This window comes from Saccopteryx leptura, chromosome 3, assembly GCF_036850995.1.
Source record: "Saccopteryx leptura isolate mSacLep1 chromosome 3, mSacLep1_pri_phased_curated, whole genome shotgun sequence".
NCBI lineage: Eukaryota > Metazoa > Chordata > Mammalia > Chiroptera > Emballonuridae > Saccopteryx > Saccopteryx leptura.
In genome coordinates this window covers 293945713-293960358 of record NC_089505.1, presented here as the reverse complement: position 1 = coordinate 293960358, position 14646 = coordinate 293945713, and the positions used below count along the sequence as shown (strand labels likewise).

The following is a 14646-nucleotide window of genomic DNA, read 5'->3' as shown; positions in this document are numbered from 1 at the left end:
AGCACACACACATCCCTAGTTGTGACAACATACCCATCTGCAGACATGGGCAGCATCCTCTGTGGGGAAAAACTGCCCCCTCCCCCAATGGAGACCCAACTCTGTCAGACCAGGCGGACTTCTATTCTATTCAACTGAGCCCTTCTTGGCGCCACATGTGGCAGCTTCACGGAACATAAAGTATTTAAAATGTATAATTTGCATTTTTGAGAGTGTCATTACCCCATTATCCTGTTCTGGTTGAACTTGAAAATTGGTAACAATGTTTCAATTCCTCAATTACTCTATAAAAACTCAGAGCATCGAATTACTTACAAAAAAGTTTAAATGTTCCTAGTTAACGTGAAAACAAAATAAAGACACCTTTAGAGAAAGACTCCTCAGATAATTGTTAAAAGTCTGAAAAGCAGTTTACTAAGGGCAGGTGGCCTTTTCCAGGTGCTGGATGTGGAGTTAGTGCTACCTAAGGCCACTTACGTGGTTCGGGGTGGGAGTGCGATAGGAACCACTAGAAGCGCGCGGGAAGTTGTTCAGGCCGCCGCTCAGAGCGTGGTTCATCATCCTGACGCGTGGCTGCCCGTCACCCCCAGCTCCTTAGCTCCGGGCTCCATTCCGCAGCCGGCCAGCGGGGGGCGCGGGGTTCTCCGCATCCAGTCTCCGGGACCGCATCCCTGTTTGCCCCAAGGTCACAGCTCCGAAACGAGCTCGCTAGCGCCGGCCGAGGCGGGGACGCAGGGGGTGGCCCTCGGGGTTGGGACCCTGGCACGGGTAGGGCCGCCAGGCTCGCGGCCAGGGGTGCGGTCACAATGAACCCGGGAGGGAAGGCGCGGGGCGCGGCGCCCGGGCCGCACGGTGGGCGCTGCGGGAGGACTCCGCGCCCGTCAGGGGGGGGCGCGCGTAGATGCCCCGCAGCCCCGCGCGACCCGGAGCGCGGAGCCGGTTCCGCCCAGGGACCCGGGCGCGGCCACGGGAGAGGCGCTCCCAGCGCAGCGGGAGCAGCCGAGAGGGCGCTGTCCCTGCCCGGCCCGCCCTGCGCGCGGGGACAGCACCTCCGCCCTCACCTCCCCGCCACAAGGTCCGCCTGGGCCCCCTCCCTGGCCGCCCCCAGCACCAAGTTGGCGGGAGCCTATAAAAGCCGGAGCCAGCGCCACCGATGACACACGCTGCCGGCCCCTAGAAGCCGCCGTTGGACCCGTGCCAACTCCTGCCCTGCCCGACGCGCCGCACCACCATGTCCCACCACTGGGGATACGGCCCGGAAAACGGTGAGTGCGCCGGGGCCCGGCCCGGCCCGGCCCAGCATCTGCCCTGGCTGTGGACGCCAGATCGCACGGCCCAGGTGTCCCGGTGCGGGGTGCTCGCCGCCCCAGCCCCGGCCTCATGCGCGGGGCGCCGACTTCTCATGCCCCGGCCAGGCACCTGCCAGGAATCCCCGCCGCTGGTACGCACAGGGCCCGAAAGGGAGCGCAGCCTGGGCGCGGGACGCGAAGACAGTCTCTTTCCGGCCCTCGAGCCGGACACCGTCCTACCTGTACCTAGAGGAAGCGAGGAAGATGACATAGAAATTAGGGACCCTCACTCACATACACACACAACCCAACCTCAGGAGCACCTGTGGCTAAGATTCTGGGACCGACTGTCCCGGGGCGTTTGGTGCGCAGGTTAGAATACATTGCGCTCGTCTCTGAGTTTCCCCTTCGTCTCTGAAACCTGATGTTAGGGGATCTTCAGGAGCTCAGCTTTATCCGCTACGGGTCTGGGTTCTGGAAACCTCCACACGCTACAGCAAGATGCGTCTTTGGGGGTTTGGGACTTCCCGGGCGTTGGGGATTCTGGCGGTGAAGGGAGGGACCGGCCTAAGCCGTGACTGCCCTCCATTTGGCACCAGGACACGAAGCCCAGCCCCGAGCTGCTGGGGTATCTGAAGTGAGCTCACAAGTGCCAAGTCCCAGACACCAGCCTGCCTTGGTGTCTGCCCATTTCAGTAAAACGAGCATGCAAATAGCTACTACTTGCATGGCTCTCACTGTTTGTTCTAAGAGCTTTTCATGCACGGGTGCCAATACTCACAACAGTCTGTCTGTAACGGTGGATAGAGGTCATTACTAACCCATAAAAATGGGGAAACTGAGGCACGGAGTGATGTGTTTTTTCCCCACCCCCAGAGGTTATTCAGCTCAGGGGTGCCACCAAAATGGGAGCAGAGCATCACTGCCCTTTCCTAGGGGTGTAGTGTGCCTGTCCCCTCACTAGGAGCTTAAAGGTCCCTTTTCAACCTAGGACCCCAGCACTGGTACAAGGACTTCCCCATTGCCAATGGCAAACGCCAGTCCCCTGTTGATATTGACACCAAAGCAGCTGTCTATGATCCTGCGCTGAAACCTCTGCATGTTTCCTACGAGCAAGCAACATCCAAGAGGATCATCAACAATGGTCACGCCTTCAATGTGGAGTTTGATGACAGCCAGGACAAAGCTGGTCAGTGTTTTAATAATAATAATAATAATAATAATAATAATAATAAACAACTGGTACCTTTTACCCAGAAGCTGTTTTCCCAGCTGAATAGGGGGACCCTTCTCAGCCCTGGGAGAGTCACTCTGGGGACCATCCCACATGCCAGGCTCACGAGGCAGGCTGATGACCTTGAGGTGACCTGGGGCTCTCTCTCCCTGAAGCAGTCCTGGTTGTCGTGCAAGGCACGGAAAAACTGAGACGTGCCTTCGAAAAGTCACCAAAGGCAAGATTCCTGGCAAGAAAGACCAGCAAGGATGAGTTTTATAAAATTAGAACTTTTAAGAGTCTCTGTCTGAAATATGTGCTTTCCAGGAGGGATGCCTGTCCAATGAAAAGTTCATTTGGGTGTGATCTTCAAGGTGGCAGTGAGGAGAGAGAGGAAAACACCGAAATTCTTGGGAACAATCTCTGTCTGAGTATTACCTGGGCGTTGGGCTAGTGTGATAAATGAGGCAGTCTATCTACCCAGAAATTCATTCCACAGATGAAGATGGTTTAGAATGGGTGGATATACTTGGCTCATTACTGACAAAAACCAATGACCATAGTTTGTTTGCAATGAGCTGTGTACAGGGTGCCCATTGAATGCTTTGTTGTTGTTGTTTTTTCTTGCTGAGAAATAGAACACTCCATTCAGACACAGCAGCCTTCTTTGCCCACTGGTTGATTTTATTGCCAGTGCCCTGGTTTCCTGAGTGCTGTCCTCTAAAGGTCATTTAATGCCGCCGCATACACATGAGAGTTGGCGCTGTGGGAGTCAGGGGAGTGCTGGGACCAAATGAGGAAAAAAAATGGTCTAAACTGCACAGTAATGACCTATTGTACTAATGTGTTATTATAAATGTTATCACAGCCATTAAAGCCAAGGTGACTATTCCTTTTCGGTAGCTTTCCAATGCATTCAGTACAGTTTTGGGAAAAAAAAATTCTTGTTCACTACTCCTTACCCTTTTTAAAGTTTTTTGACACTTGGCTCTCTTTTGGGAAGACAATTTAATTGAAGGTAATGCAGCGATAATATGAGAAATGTTTTTAACCTGCGCCCTGGGCCACCTCACCCAGAATACACACACCCTCTCATGTACAGGTTCACACACATACACACATACACACATGCACATACAGACACGGGATATTGAGTATTAGATTTAGTGGTGGGTGTTCACTGGAGACACTCCTTTGGGGTTTCTGCTGTGTTGCCTTCCCAAGCACGTCTCCCACTCCAAAGAAACAATTGCTCCAATGATTAGATTAAATGGAAGGGAAACAATTTCTTTCCTTCACATAAAAGAATACGATATGTTGAGCTTATAACAGGACAAGGCCAAAGGTCTTGATGCTATTGTACATACAGAAAGGATGCTGTAAAACTTTATGTTTGGTTACTTAAAAACCAAAAGAAGTCAGCTACTTTAGTCTGTAGCTGTCAGCTTTTTTTTTTTTTTTTTTAAAGAGACACAATGTATGCTCAGTGTTGCCAATGAAATCATTGTTTTCAGTGATTGTACCAGTTACATACCTCACTGGATGCTATATAGAATCCAATATAAAATAATATGCCAGCTGCCTGCTTAAGGTCTTATTTGGAACAAGGAGAAAAATCAAATGGAACAGAAATGAACTGCTTTAGTCATTTGTATTCTTGGAAAGTGGAATTCAGCTTTTAGTCTGGCAACTGTGAGCCTCGTCTGGGGTCAGACAGATTTGGGTTTAAGTTCCAGCTCTGCCACTAATAGTCCTGGGAATGGCAGTAACCTGGCCTCTCTAAATTTGGTTTTCTTAATTATAACACTAGAGTAAGGGTATTATCCACCTCAAAACAAAGATGGTTTTTACTGAGCTCTAAGATTAGCTCTCATTACTTGATAGTGTTTTTATTTTTTTTAAAGATTTTATTTATTAATTTTTACAGGGAGAGACAGGGGAGCGAGAAGTAGCAACCCATAGTTATTTCACTCTAGCTGTTCATTGCTTGCTTGTCGTATGTGCCTTGACCGGGTAAGCCCAGAATTTCCAGCTGGCGACCCCAGTGGTCCAGGTTGTTTTATCCATTGCACCACCATAGGCCAGGCCACTTGATAGTGTTTTAACATTTTATTTTTCAATGTCTGAACTCCCCACCTATTATATAAAAGCATGTACTGATTTCATATATGACATTATATGTCCTACACGAATCTGTCAAGTTCTGATGCATTTCTACATGAGCAGTAACTGAAGAGAGCTTTCTACTTCCCTTGTGAGGAACCCATATTATTAAAGTGGTGGTTCTGTTTAAACTGTGAAACACGAAAACCAAGTGGTTTAGGTGGGGACTCAAACCCACGTCTTTAGAGTCACAATATCCTTCACTTAATTCTTATTTTTAAAATTCTTACTAACACAATGAAGTGCAAGGCAAGTCAGGCACCCTGAGGTCAGGACAGAGGTCCAGTCCCTATCCTATAGCCAGAGCCCAGGCTGGGGGAATGCATAAGCTCCGATAGTCACTTTGGTTAAATGCAACAAGGAAGTATTTTAGGGACTGTGGACACGTAAGGAGGCTTGGGAGCTGGCCTGAGTCTTTCAGGGAAGGCTTGCAGGGTAAGTAAGGCTTCTATTGAGGCTTGGCGGAAACTCCAGGTAAAGGAAGTAGGCAGGACACAGCTACTCAGGAGAGCACAGTGCCTGCCCTGGACGAGCAAGGAGGCGGCTGAAACGGGACAGATGCACAGTAGAAAGACCTGCTCCCCTTACAATGTGAAAGACTCCTGTGTCACTCGGCCTGAACACTGTAACATCTTCAGCTGCTTTGGTTCAACAAGGAAACGTTTCCTTTTTCTAGAATGAAGAACGTATCAAATATTGATGTTAAGGGAAAAGACATCTACAGGATTAAAACACAAAACCAGAGCAATCATACCATGCAGAGAAACACTCTTTAGATTTTTTTCTTCTAAAGATCCTAGATTCTCAGGGTAGAAGAAACAGCAGAGATCCTCTAGCCAAAACCACTTAAAATAATCATGAAGAAACACACTACAGAGTCTAAGGAGCCCGCTGCTCATCGCCTCCTCAGTTTGTTGCTGTGAGACTAAATGGCAATCATTTAGAAATATTATAGAAATGGAATTTTAAAAAAATCTTTGAAAAGTAATCATAGTTAAGATTTTGCACGTACATATCGTGTTTCAAAAAACCAATATGTTTTGCTGTGCGCTTAAGTCTCAAAAATAATTTATCCTTTGGGTCACTCACATTTTTTAAGTCAACAAACAGTATAACATCTCTTTTTTGTCGAGAGCTATTATTATGGTGTTAAAATTTCTTTTTATATCCTTTGCCTCTTACTTTGTACTTTTAAATCCTCAGTTCATTTCCTCTTCCCCCTCCTTAAGAGAGATTTCAGTCTTATAGAACTTCGATTCAGATTTTCAAATATATCCTAAATGTTATCTTACACCCAAACTTAAAGACTTGAGAATCAGGACCCGGGCAAGCAGAATTATCCCTCTGATTAAGCCTGAGGGAATTTCTTTCACATGTGGGGTTAATAGGCTGGAGCTAGAAGCTTGGGTTAAAATGCTCATCTAGCTTCTAAATTCCTTTAAAAATAAGCCACCTTACATTAATGGAAAATCATTAATCCTGTTAGGACTGTTGTTTTTCTTTTTTAGTTATTAAAAAAGTGCCTTTCCCTGTTTGAGATCTTTTATTACTAGCTTTATCTGACAGAACAGAATAGCAGTCAAAATTATTAATCCCTGCTAATTTATTAACTCTTACCAATGAGTTTAAAACTCTCCTGCTTTATCGAAAAGCTAGAGGCAAATATCACTGAAAGGTCAATGTCTGAATAGTTGGGCATATAAAACTCTCGTCAGTTCTGTTTTCTTAGAAATGGGAATGTTTTTTTATCTGTTTTTATTAATTCAAGAAAGAAGGAGGGGGACAGCTGAGTTCTCCGGGCTCAGCACAAGACGGCCGTGATCTGGGTGACACGCGGCTCTCCTACCAGAGTCCTGCTCGCTTTCCAGGGATTTGCTTTCAGAGCTTCAAAATGCCCCTTCCACAAACCATCTTGTTGAAAGGAAACATGATCCCAGCAGACAGAAGTGCTTGTTGTGAAAACTGTCAATGGTGTGAGCACTGCGCTCAGGACCTACCTTACACAAGTGATCAGCACTGGACTGAATTATGTTCATGTCAAGAGTGTCCCCCCCCCTCTCTCTCTTTTAAATTCTTGTGCAATTGCCATATACCAAAATCTAAAAACTTCTGTTCTCTTGAATTTTAATTGTGTTCACTGTAGTCAGAGTGACAGGTAAACATTTCATTCCTTCAGAAGAAATAGAACGTGGGCGGTTTTCTTTCTCACATTTTTCTACGTTGATATTCGTGTTCTTAACTTTTGTCAGTAGGCCGAGGGTTAGTGGCTGCTGCCAGGAATGTGTGATTTAGTAATGTTCCAATTATTCGTGGGCAAGACTGTTCACCTGCTGGAAATGCTCTGCTTTTAGTGGACTTATTTATTTACTTCATTCATAGGAAACCCCTTAAATTTTCATTTTAAACCAAAGATTATTGGGTCAGTTTATTTGTATTTTGGATCTAAGAGAGATTATCCACTGAGGTCTTTAGTTTGTTATTTGGCTGCAGTTTATATTCAGTGTAATAAAGTGATTAGGAAGAAAAAAAATTTTAATAAAAAATATCAAATAATAATCCTCTCTAATTACAATAGGCTTTCAACTTACATAGCAACATAGTTTTATTTTAATAGGAGCCAAAACGGGGATCTGGTAGTAACAGGTTAACACTGAGTGTGTTTAATCATTGAACCCGGTGCACTTTTTTTTTTTTTTTTTTTTTTAGTATTAGTAAGTCTTGTTTAATAAATACTTGTATGTACTCTTGCCTAATTCTAAAGGGTTTCTGAAATAAATATATTAAAATGGAATCTTAAGCTCCACAAAGGAGTGAATAGGGAGTAGCACTGAGCTTTATTATTTTTAAATTTTAGGACACTGATGTGATTCCTTACAGGGAAGGGAAGATACATTTAGAAAAATCAGTTATTCCAGATGATTTTATTTAACTTACTTTGCCACTTGGTAGAATTAATGATGTTCCAAATGTAATACTATAAACGGGATTAAAATGTAACGTTTTTAGCATGTTTTATGAGCACGTGTGTGAATGTACCTGTATATACACACATGTGTACACACACACATATATGTATTTAAATTTCAGTGCTGAAGGACGGACCCCTCGCTGACACCTACAGACTGGTGCAGTTCCACTTTCACTGGGGCTCCTCTGACGGGCAGGGCTCCGAGCACACAGTGGATAAAAAGCAATACTCTGCAGAGGTAATGGATGTTTATTTTCTTTCTGGAAAAAAATGCAAAGTGATTATTTAGTTAGCATTCATTTCAAAAGCTTTTTTTAGTCTATTTTAAATTTTCTTTTTAATTTATGGGGATGACATGGTTCGCCAAACCATACTGGTTTCGAGTGTACGACCCAACAGAACACCATCTGCGCTTTCGTAGATTTGACTCAAACCAGGGGAACCCCTTCTCTAATAAACAACCCTCACCTTGGTTCACCTTCGTTCTTTGTGACGTCACAAGTTGTGCTATAAAAGCATCTCCACAGCCCCTTGGGAGGCCTTTGCACGAAGTGGACACATTCAAACAGAGGACCCTGCTTTCACATAAATCCAGAAACAGAATTTGTGTCTTCCCTCAGACTACGCGACTCCCTGGGTTGGTGGAATCGTTTGCTAGAATGCCCCACAGTGGATAATCGGTAGTGAGAGGAAACAGGTTTATCCCTGCCCCTCGTCCCACCATGGTGGAAGCCCCTGGCCCTGCAGCCCCTGGCCCTGGCCCTGCAGCAGAGGCGTTGGAAGCCCCCGGCCCTGCAGCCCCTGGCCCTGGCCCTGCAGCAGAGGCGTTGGAAGCCCCTGGCCCTGCAGCCCCTGGCCCTGCAGCCCCCGGCCCTGCAGCCCCTGGCCCTGGCCCTGCAGCAGAGGCCTTGGGCTCACTGCTCCGTGTGGTTTGTCTCTGGCTGCAGCTTCACCTGGTTCACTGGAACACCAAGTATGAGGATTTCGGGAAAGCTGTGCAGCACCCCGACGGACTGGCTGTTTTGGGTGTTTTTCTGAAGGTCAGTGGATGGCCCAATTCTCTTTTCCCCTGTTTTCAGGAAAGATTAACCAGATGGGACATTGCTAGCAAATAGGACATTCTACAGAGAGCCTTTGGTTCTGAGGTATTTCGGGCTGACTTTCCCTCAGTAGGAACAAAGATGACTGGAGAGAGAGGTGTTTCTAGGTACTATTTAGATGTAAATGGAAAGATGCATACCTGTGAAATGTGAAGTGAGAAAGAGGAATACTGCCCACATCTATGAGTTGTTTCTTGTTATTGTTGTTTGTTTTTATAATTGAACCTTAAGCTGGGTAGTGAGTGCTGTTTCATGGTAGATAATTGTGGGGGAAGAAGAAATTTTCCTCTACGCCCAAAGTTCTTCTGGCTAGTTTAATAATCAAATAGACATGAGAGAAGAGAAAATAATCCAATTTAATACATGCATAAGTATAGGAACTTCACAAACACGAGAGTCAGAGACCCACAGGCAAGAGAGGTTTGAAGACAGAAAGGGACCATGCTCAGGTAAGACATCCTGAGCAAGGGATGAAGCGAGGTGCCTTGGGGGCTTCTGATGGTCATCGCAGAATGATAAGAACAACAGATGCTCAGTAAATAGAAACTTGTTCAAAATAATCTCCTATGGGTAAGGCCTCTAATTCAAACTGTTCTGTGTAGTTAAAGGGGGTGGGGAGTTTCTCTTGAGCCTCTGGCTAAAGTTGACTTCAGCTCAAAACTGCAGACCATAGAGACACATCTTGGGGCAACTCACTTGGACCCCCACCTAATGCTAAATGAAGACCAGGTTTTGCAAGAGTGAGGGGCAGTGGCTCCATATTGGAGAATTTGGAACAACAGTGGACAAACAGGTTGAACTGCCCTCTAGACAGTTGTAAATCCAGTGGGGAGCCATCTGGGCTGGTGAGTCATGGGCCTTGAACTGTGTTAAGGTGAAAACTATATGAAATTAACCAGGGAAAACAGGAAGAGGGAGAGGATAAGGCCTTTAGGACCGTGGGAAAGATGCTGATTAGATGAGAAAAGGAACAGGGCATCAAGGGGACATTCAGGAGGCAGCAGAGCAGAAGGAAAGCCAACGGAGGGAGAACATTAAAAGGTAGGAAGAACCATAGGTAAACTTCCCTGAGAAGAGTAAGGTGAACAGTTGACCAGTGTCCTTCTTTTTGTAGTTGGAGGGCACTGTTGACACCTGGGAGGGTCAGAAGCACCTTTTCAGGGGAACTGTAAGGGCAGAAGTTAAAGGCAGTTGTGTGATCTCACTAAGACTGACAGGTACCAGTAGCAAGGGCGGGGTTTGGGTTCACTATTTGGAGAAATTTGTCATAGATCTGCCGGAATCCAAACCGGTGTGATACCACCTGGAATACTGTATCTTGTCCTTTGTGTCTTTCTACAGGTTGGCGCTGCCAAACCAGGCCTGCAGAAGGTTGTAGATGCACTGGGTTCCATTAAAACAAAGGTACTGTTAAATTTCTGCCACCTCCATGGGAGGGGTCTGTCTTCCATAATCTGCTGGTTTTGAAGAATTATTTTGATCAGATTGAATAGTTTAAGTGTGACAAATGGTGAATGGGTGAGAGATGAATAAAGGTCAAATGTTGCTTATTTGCTTAACTCTTTTTTTTATCCAAAAGTTGATCCGTATGCCTAGTCTAATATTTAGACTTGTATTTACATAATCTTGCTTCCCTTCATTTGAACATCCATATACAAGAGTCAGAGACTCATGATTGACAGGAGGCTGAAAGACCATCTGGTCAGATTGTTCACACATTCAGACAGCAAGTGCTTTCCTGAGTACTCCCCGCACGCCAGTCACTTACTGTACTACAATGCTGAGCACAGCGAGTAAGGCCCGGCTCTGTGGAGGTATAGATTTTGTGACATCCTTGAACTGATTTGTCCCAGGTTGGAAGCCTTTTGAGCACAATTGTGTTTAGGTCATCGGGCATCTGCTTGTATTAAATATGGCAGCCAGCCACGGCAGCCGTGGCTTCCTAAAGCTCCCCTTCAGATTGAGCGGCTTCTGTCTTCTGAGGTGCTCACCTGCTACTTCTACTTCTAGCTCAGTCCCCTTGAACCGTACTGAATAAACGGAGCTGGAAACCCTGGCTCAGAAAGGCCGTTGCGGTGTGTGTTCATTGCGGCACTATTTACAATGGCCAGGACATGCAAACAACCCAAGTGTCCACCAACAGAAGAGATAAAAAATGTTATATATGTGTATCGATAAAGATCAATAAAATGACATACTATTCAGCCATAAAAAGAAGGAAATCTTGCCATGTGTGATAGCACGGCTGGACCTTGAGGGTGTTAGGCTCAGGGAGATAAGTCAGGTTCCTGTGCTCATGTCTGCCAATCTGTATTCCCAAGTGAAACTTCTTCTGTTAATCTCTTTTTTGTTTTCTGGTGAACATGGACCTCTCTCTTAAAAAAAGAAAAGAGCCTGACCTGTGGTGGCGCAGTGGATAAAGCGTCAACCTGGAAATGCTGAGGTTGCCGGTTCAAAACCCTGGGCTTGCCTGGTCAAGGCACATATGGGAGTTGATGCTTCCTGCTCCTCCCCCCTTCTCTCTCTCTCTCTCTCTCTCTCTCTCTCTCTTTCTCTGTTCCCTCTCTATAATGAATAAATAAAATCTTAAAAAAAAAAATTAAAAAAAAAAAAAAAAAAAAAAAAAAAAAAAAAAGAAAAGATAGTTTTGTAGCTATTATTTATGCCTGCCTCCTATTCTAACCACACAACACTTTTAACCAGAGCGTTTGCCTTGTACCAGGGTAAGAACGCCACCTTCACTGACTTTGACCCTCGCGGGCTCCTTCCTGCGAGCTTGGACTACTGGACCTACCCAGGCTCCCTGACTACCCCTCCTCTGCTGGAGTGTGTGACCTGGATTGTGCTCAGGGAGCCCATCTCTGTGAGCAGTGAGCAGGTGGGTTTTCTGCAGACGGGGTGTGTGGTCTGGGCGCAAGGGCTGTGGGCTCAGGCAGACCTGGCGTTATCCTTCGAGTACTTCTGGCTGTGCAATCAGTGTGCACGATGCTGAACAAATAAACGTGCCATATAACTACAACCTTAGCCTAGACAAAATTGAGAATAGGGTGAGAGAAGTGTCTGTCACCTAATATATGCATTTTTGTGAATGCTGAGAAAACAGAGGCTCGGGGCAATGAGATTTCATGCTCAAGGTTACAGAGTATCGGGGTAGTCTTCAGTCTCCTGCTCCCCACATCCAGCTTACTGCTTATGCAGCTTATGTCTGAGCGTTCCTGAATTCTCACCAAGGAGAGAGTCAGGCCTGTAGAAAAGGTATCTATTAAAATTCAGTCCATGGCCATGGCTGAATAGCTCAGTTGGTTAGAGCATCATCCCAATATGCAGAGGTCGCCAGTTTGATCCCTGGTCAGGGCACATACAGAAACAGACTAATGCTTCCCTCTCTCTCTCTCTCTCTCTCTCCCCCCCCCCTTATTCTCTCTCTAAAATCAATCAATAAAAATATTTTTAAATAACTAACTAAATATTAATAAAACTTAGGACACATAGCTGGAGCAGCAGAGACAGACATGCTGCCTTCCTATGCGATGTGGTCAGTGAAGGTCAGGTGATGAACGCGTTACAGTCACAGTGGTGACGCAGGTCCCTACCATCAACTTAGATCGACGATGACTTCAGGGGGGTGAGTGTGGGAATATTACTGAACCAGAGAGATCAGGCGAAAGGCTACAGACTCGTGGCCACTGGCCTCCTTCTTCCTTAGATCATGTCTCGCTTAGGGAAAAGGAAGGACCACTTTGCAAAACAACCTCCGCGACGTGGGAGATGGGTTGGGGGGTGCCGGTGTCCATCATGTGGCCAGAGAACAAATTCAAAAGGGAATAAAACTCAACCAAATCAAGGACTTACGTCCCAGCATGGGCACACTTACCCCTATGTTTCCGTGCATTTAAGCAGAGACAGTGGCCCATCTTTTGGCCACTGGGCTTGCAGACCCTGTGCATGGGTGGTAGTGTATCTTCCCTGGGGCAGAAGACAAAACTTTAACTTGCATCTAGAATCGTTAGTATTATTTTACATCTCAGAGGTATCTAACAGGTTTCTGATCATAAAATCAAAAGGAAAATGGAAAGTTAACTGAAAATGTCCTTCCAAACAATGGCAACAGTTTTGTGTGTATTCTGTAGAAATGCATTCGTTCTACAAAAGCATATGTGTCTAATCTATATGCAATTATATATCTACTAGAGGTCAAATTTAATTTGAACGTGGGTACATGGTGCTGTGAATATTGGGGAATATATGAATGAGATGGGTTCTGTGGGTTTGTTCTTAAGTTGAACTGGCATGTAAGTTGGAACAGGTACATTTACCTGTTAAATACAACTTAGACAGATGTTCGTCTTAACATTGTATTTATTTTTACCTTTCTGTGTTTATAAATATATACTTAAACACTTTCAAATCTACAGAACCTATTTCGTCCACAACAGGGAACTGCCTGTACTGTATTTCACCATGTAACACAGCACCGAGGCTAGTGCTATCGTGAAACTTTTATTTTTTTATTTATTTACTTTTTTTTTTTTTTTCGTATTTTTCTGAAGTTGGAAACGGGGAGGCAGTCAGACAGACTCCTGCATGCGCCCGACCGGGATCCACCCGGCATGCCCACCAGGGGGCGATGCTCTGCCCATCTGGGCATCGCTCTGTTGCGACCAGAGCCATTCTAGTGCCTGAGGCAGAGGCCATGGAGCCATCCTCAGCACCCGGGCCAACTTTGCTCCAATGGAACCTTGGCTGCAGGAGGGGAAGAGAGAGACAGAGAGGAAGGAGAGGGGGAGGGGTGGAGAAGCAGATGGGCGCTTCTCCTGTGTGCCCTGGCCGGGAATCGAACCCGGGACTCCAGCACACCAGGCCGACGCTCTACCACTGAGCCAACCGGCCAGGGCCAGGTGAAACTTTTATTTTTAATTGTTTAAACTTTTATTGTGTCTTTTAGATGATAAAATTCCGGCAGCTGAACTTCAATAAGGAGGGGGAAAAAGAAGAACTCATGGTGGACAACTGGCGCCCGGCGCAGCCCCTGCACGGACGGCAAGTCCGGGCGTCCTTCAAGTGAGACAGCCCCAGGGCCCGAGTCCTCCCGGCAGCAGGGGTCTGGGTTTCCCAGCAGCTGAGCACAGATCTGTTGGGTGAATTAGACCTTGGCTGGTTAGCATCTGGTTTTCTAGATCTTTCATCTCTCCCCTGTTGTGATTTCTATTAAAGTGGGAAGAGCCAGACCAAGTGTCATGCTTGGGCAGAATCACTGTGCCGGACACTTTCCTTACAATGGTGGCCTTTCTGTAACAGAGAATATAATTAGAGGGATAGGCAGAGGTACCTTGACTTTGTTTCCAGCATGTGGGTGATGAGTGCTCACATTGAAATGCTATTTTTAATAAGCAGGGAGAGCAGGTGGGGCTCACACCTGTATTGTGAGATAAACTGAGCTATAATCTGGTAAAATACTCACGATGCTGTGTGACATAAACCAGACAAAAATGGCCCGTCTCCAAGATGTTGTACGAAAGAGAAATTTTAATTTTCTTGTATATTTGTAGCAAAGTTATCTTAAATACGAGGTCTGCTGTAATTTAGTGACTTTTGAATCACAGAAGTGTAAATGAAGGGGTTATCTATCAAAGCTGTTATAATTATAGTTGTGATACAGAGTATATTTCAATCCAGATAATAAATATATCCTAAGTTAAGAAATGTTGTATTTTAGATAAAAATCATTCTCTAATAAAATCAGGAATTCTGTTTCGGGTGAGTGTATTTTATGCTCGGCAACGGGTAATAATGGAGGAGCAAATGTGTATTTGTATAATTCCGATGAATTCATTGGTGATAACAAGCCATCATAGTCGACTTACTCATGATGGAAAGCGTCCCCACACAAGAAAAAACCTTTAAGGTCATTTC

At 45.6% G+C, this 14646-nt stretch overlaps 1 protein-coding gene across 1 annotated transcript; it reads left to right on the top strand.

The window, feature by feature from the left end:
* The first annotated feature begins 784 nt into the window (after positions 1-784).
* Positions 785-14488, top strand: CA2 (carbonic anhydrase 2). Its single transcript, XM_066378792.1, has 7 exons — positions 785-1265; positions 2281-2478; positions 7753-7871; positions 8581-8673; positions 10075-10137; positions 11456-11611; positions 13679-14488. The coding sequence occupies exons 1-7, from the start codon at positions 1232-1234 to the stop codon at positions 13796-13798; spliced, it is 783 nt and encodes a 260-aa protein (XP_066234889.1). The 5' UTR covers positions 785-1231; the 3' UTR covers positions 13799-14488.
* The last annotated feature ends 158 nt before the right edge of the window (positions 14489-14646 follow it).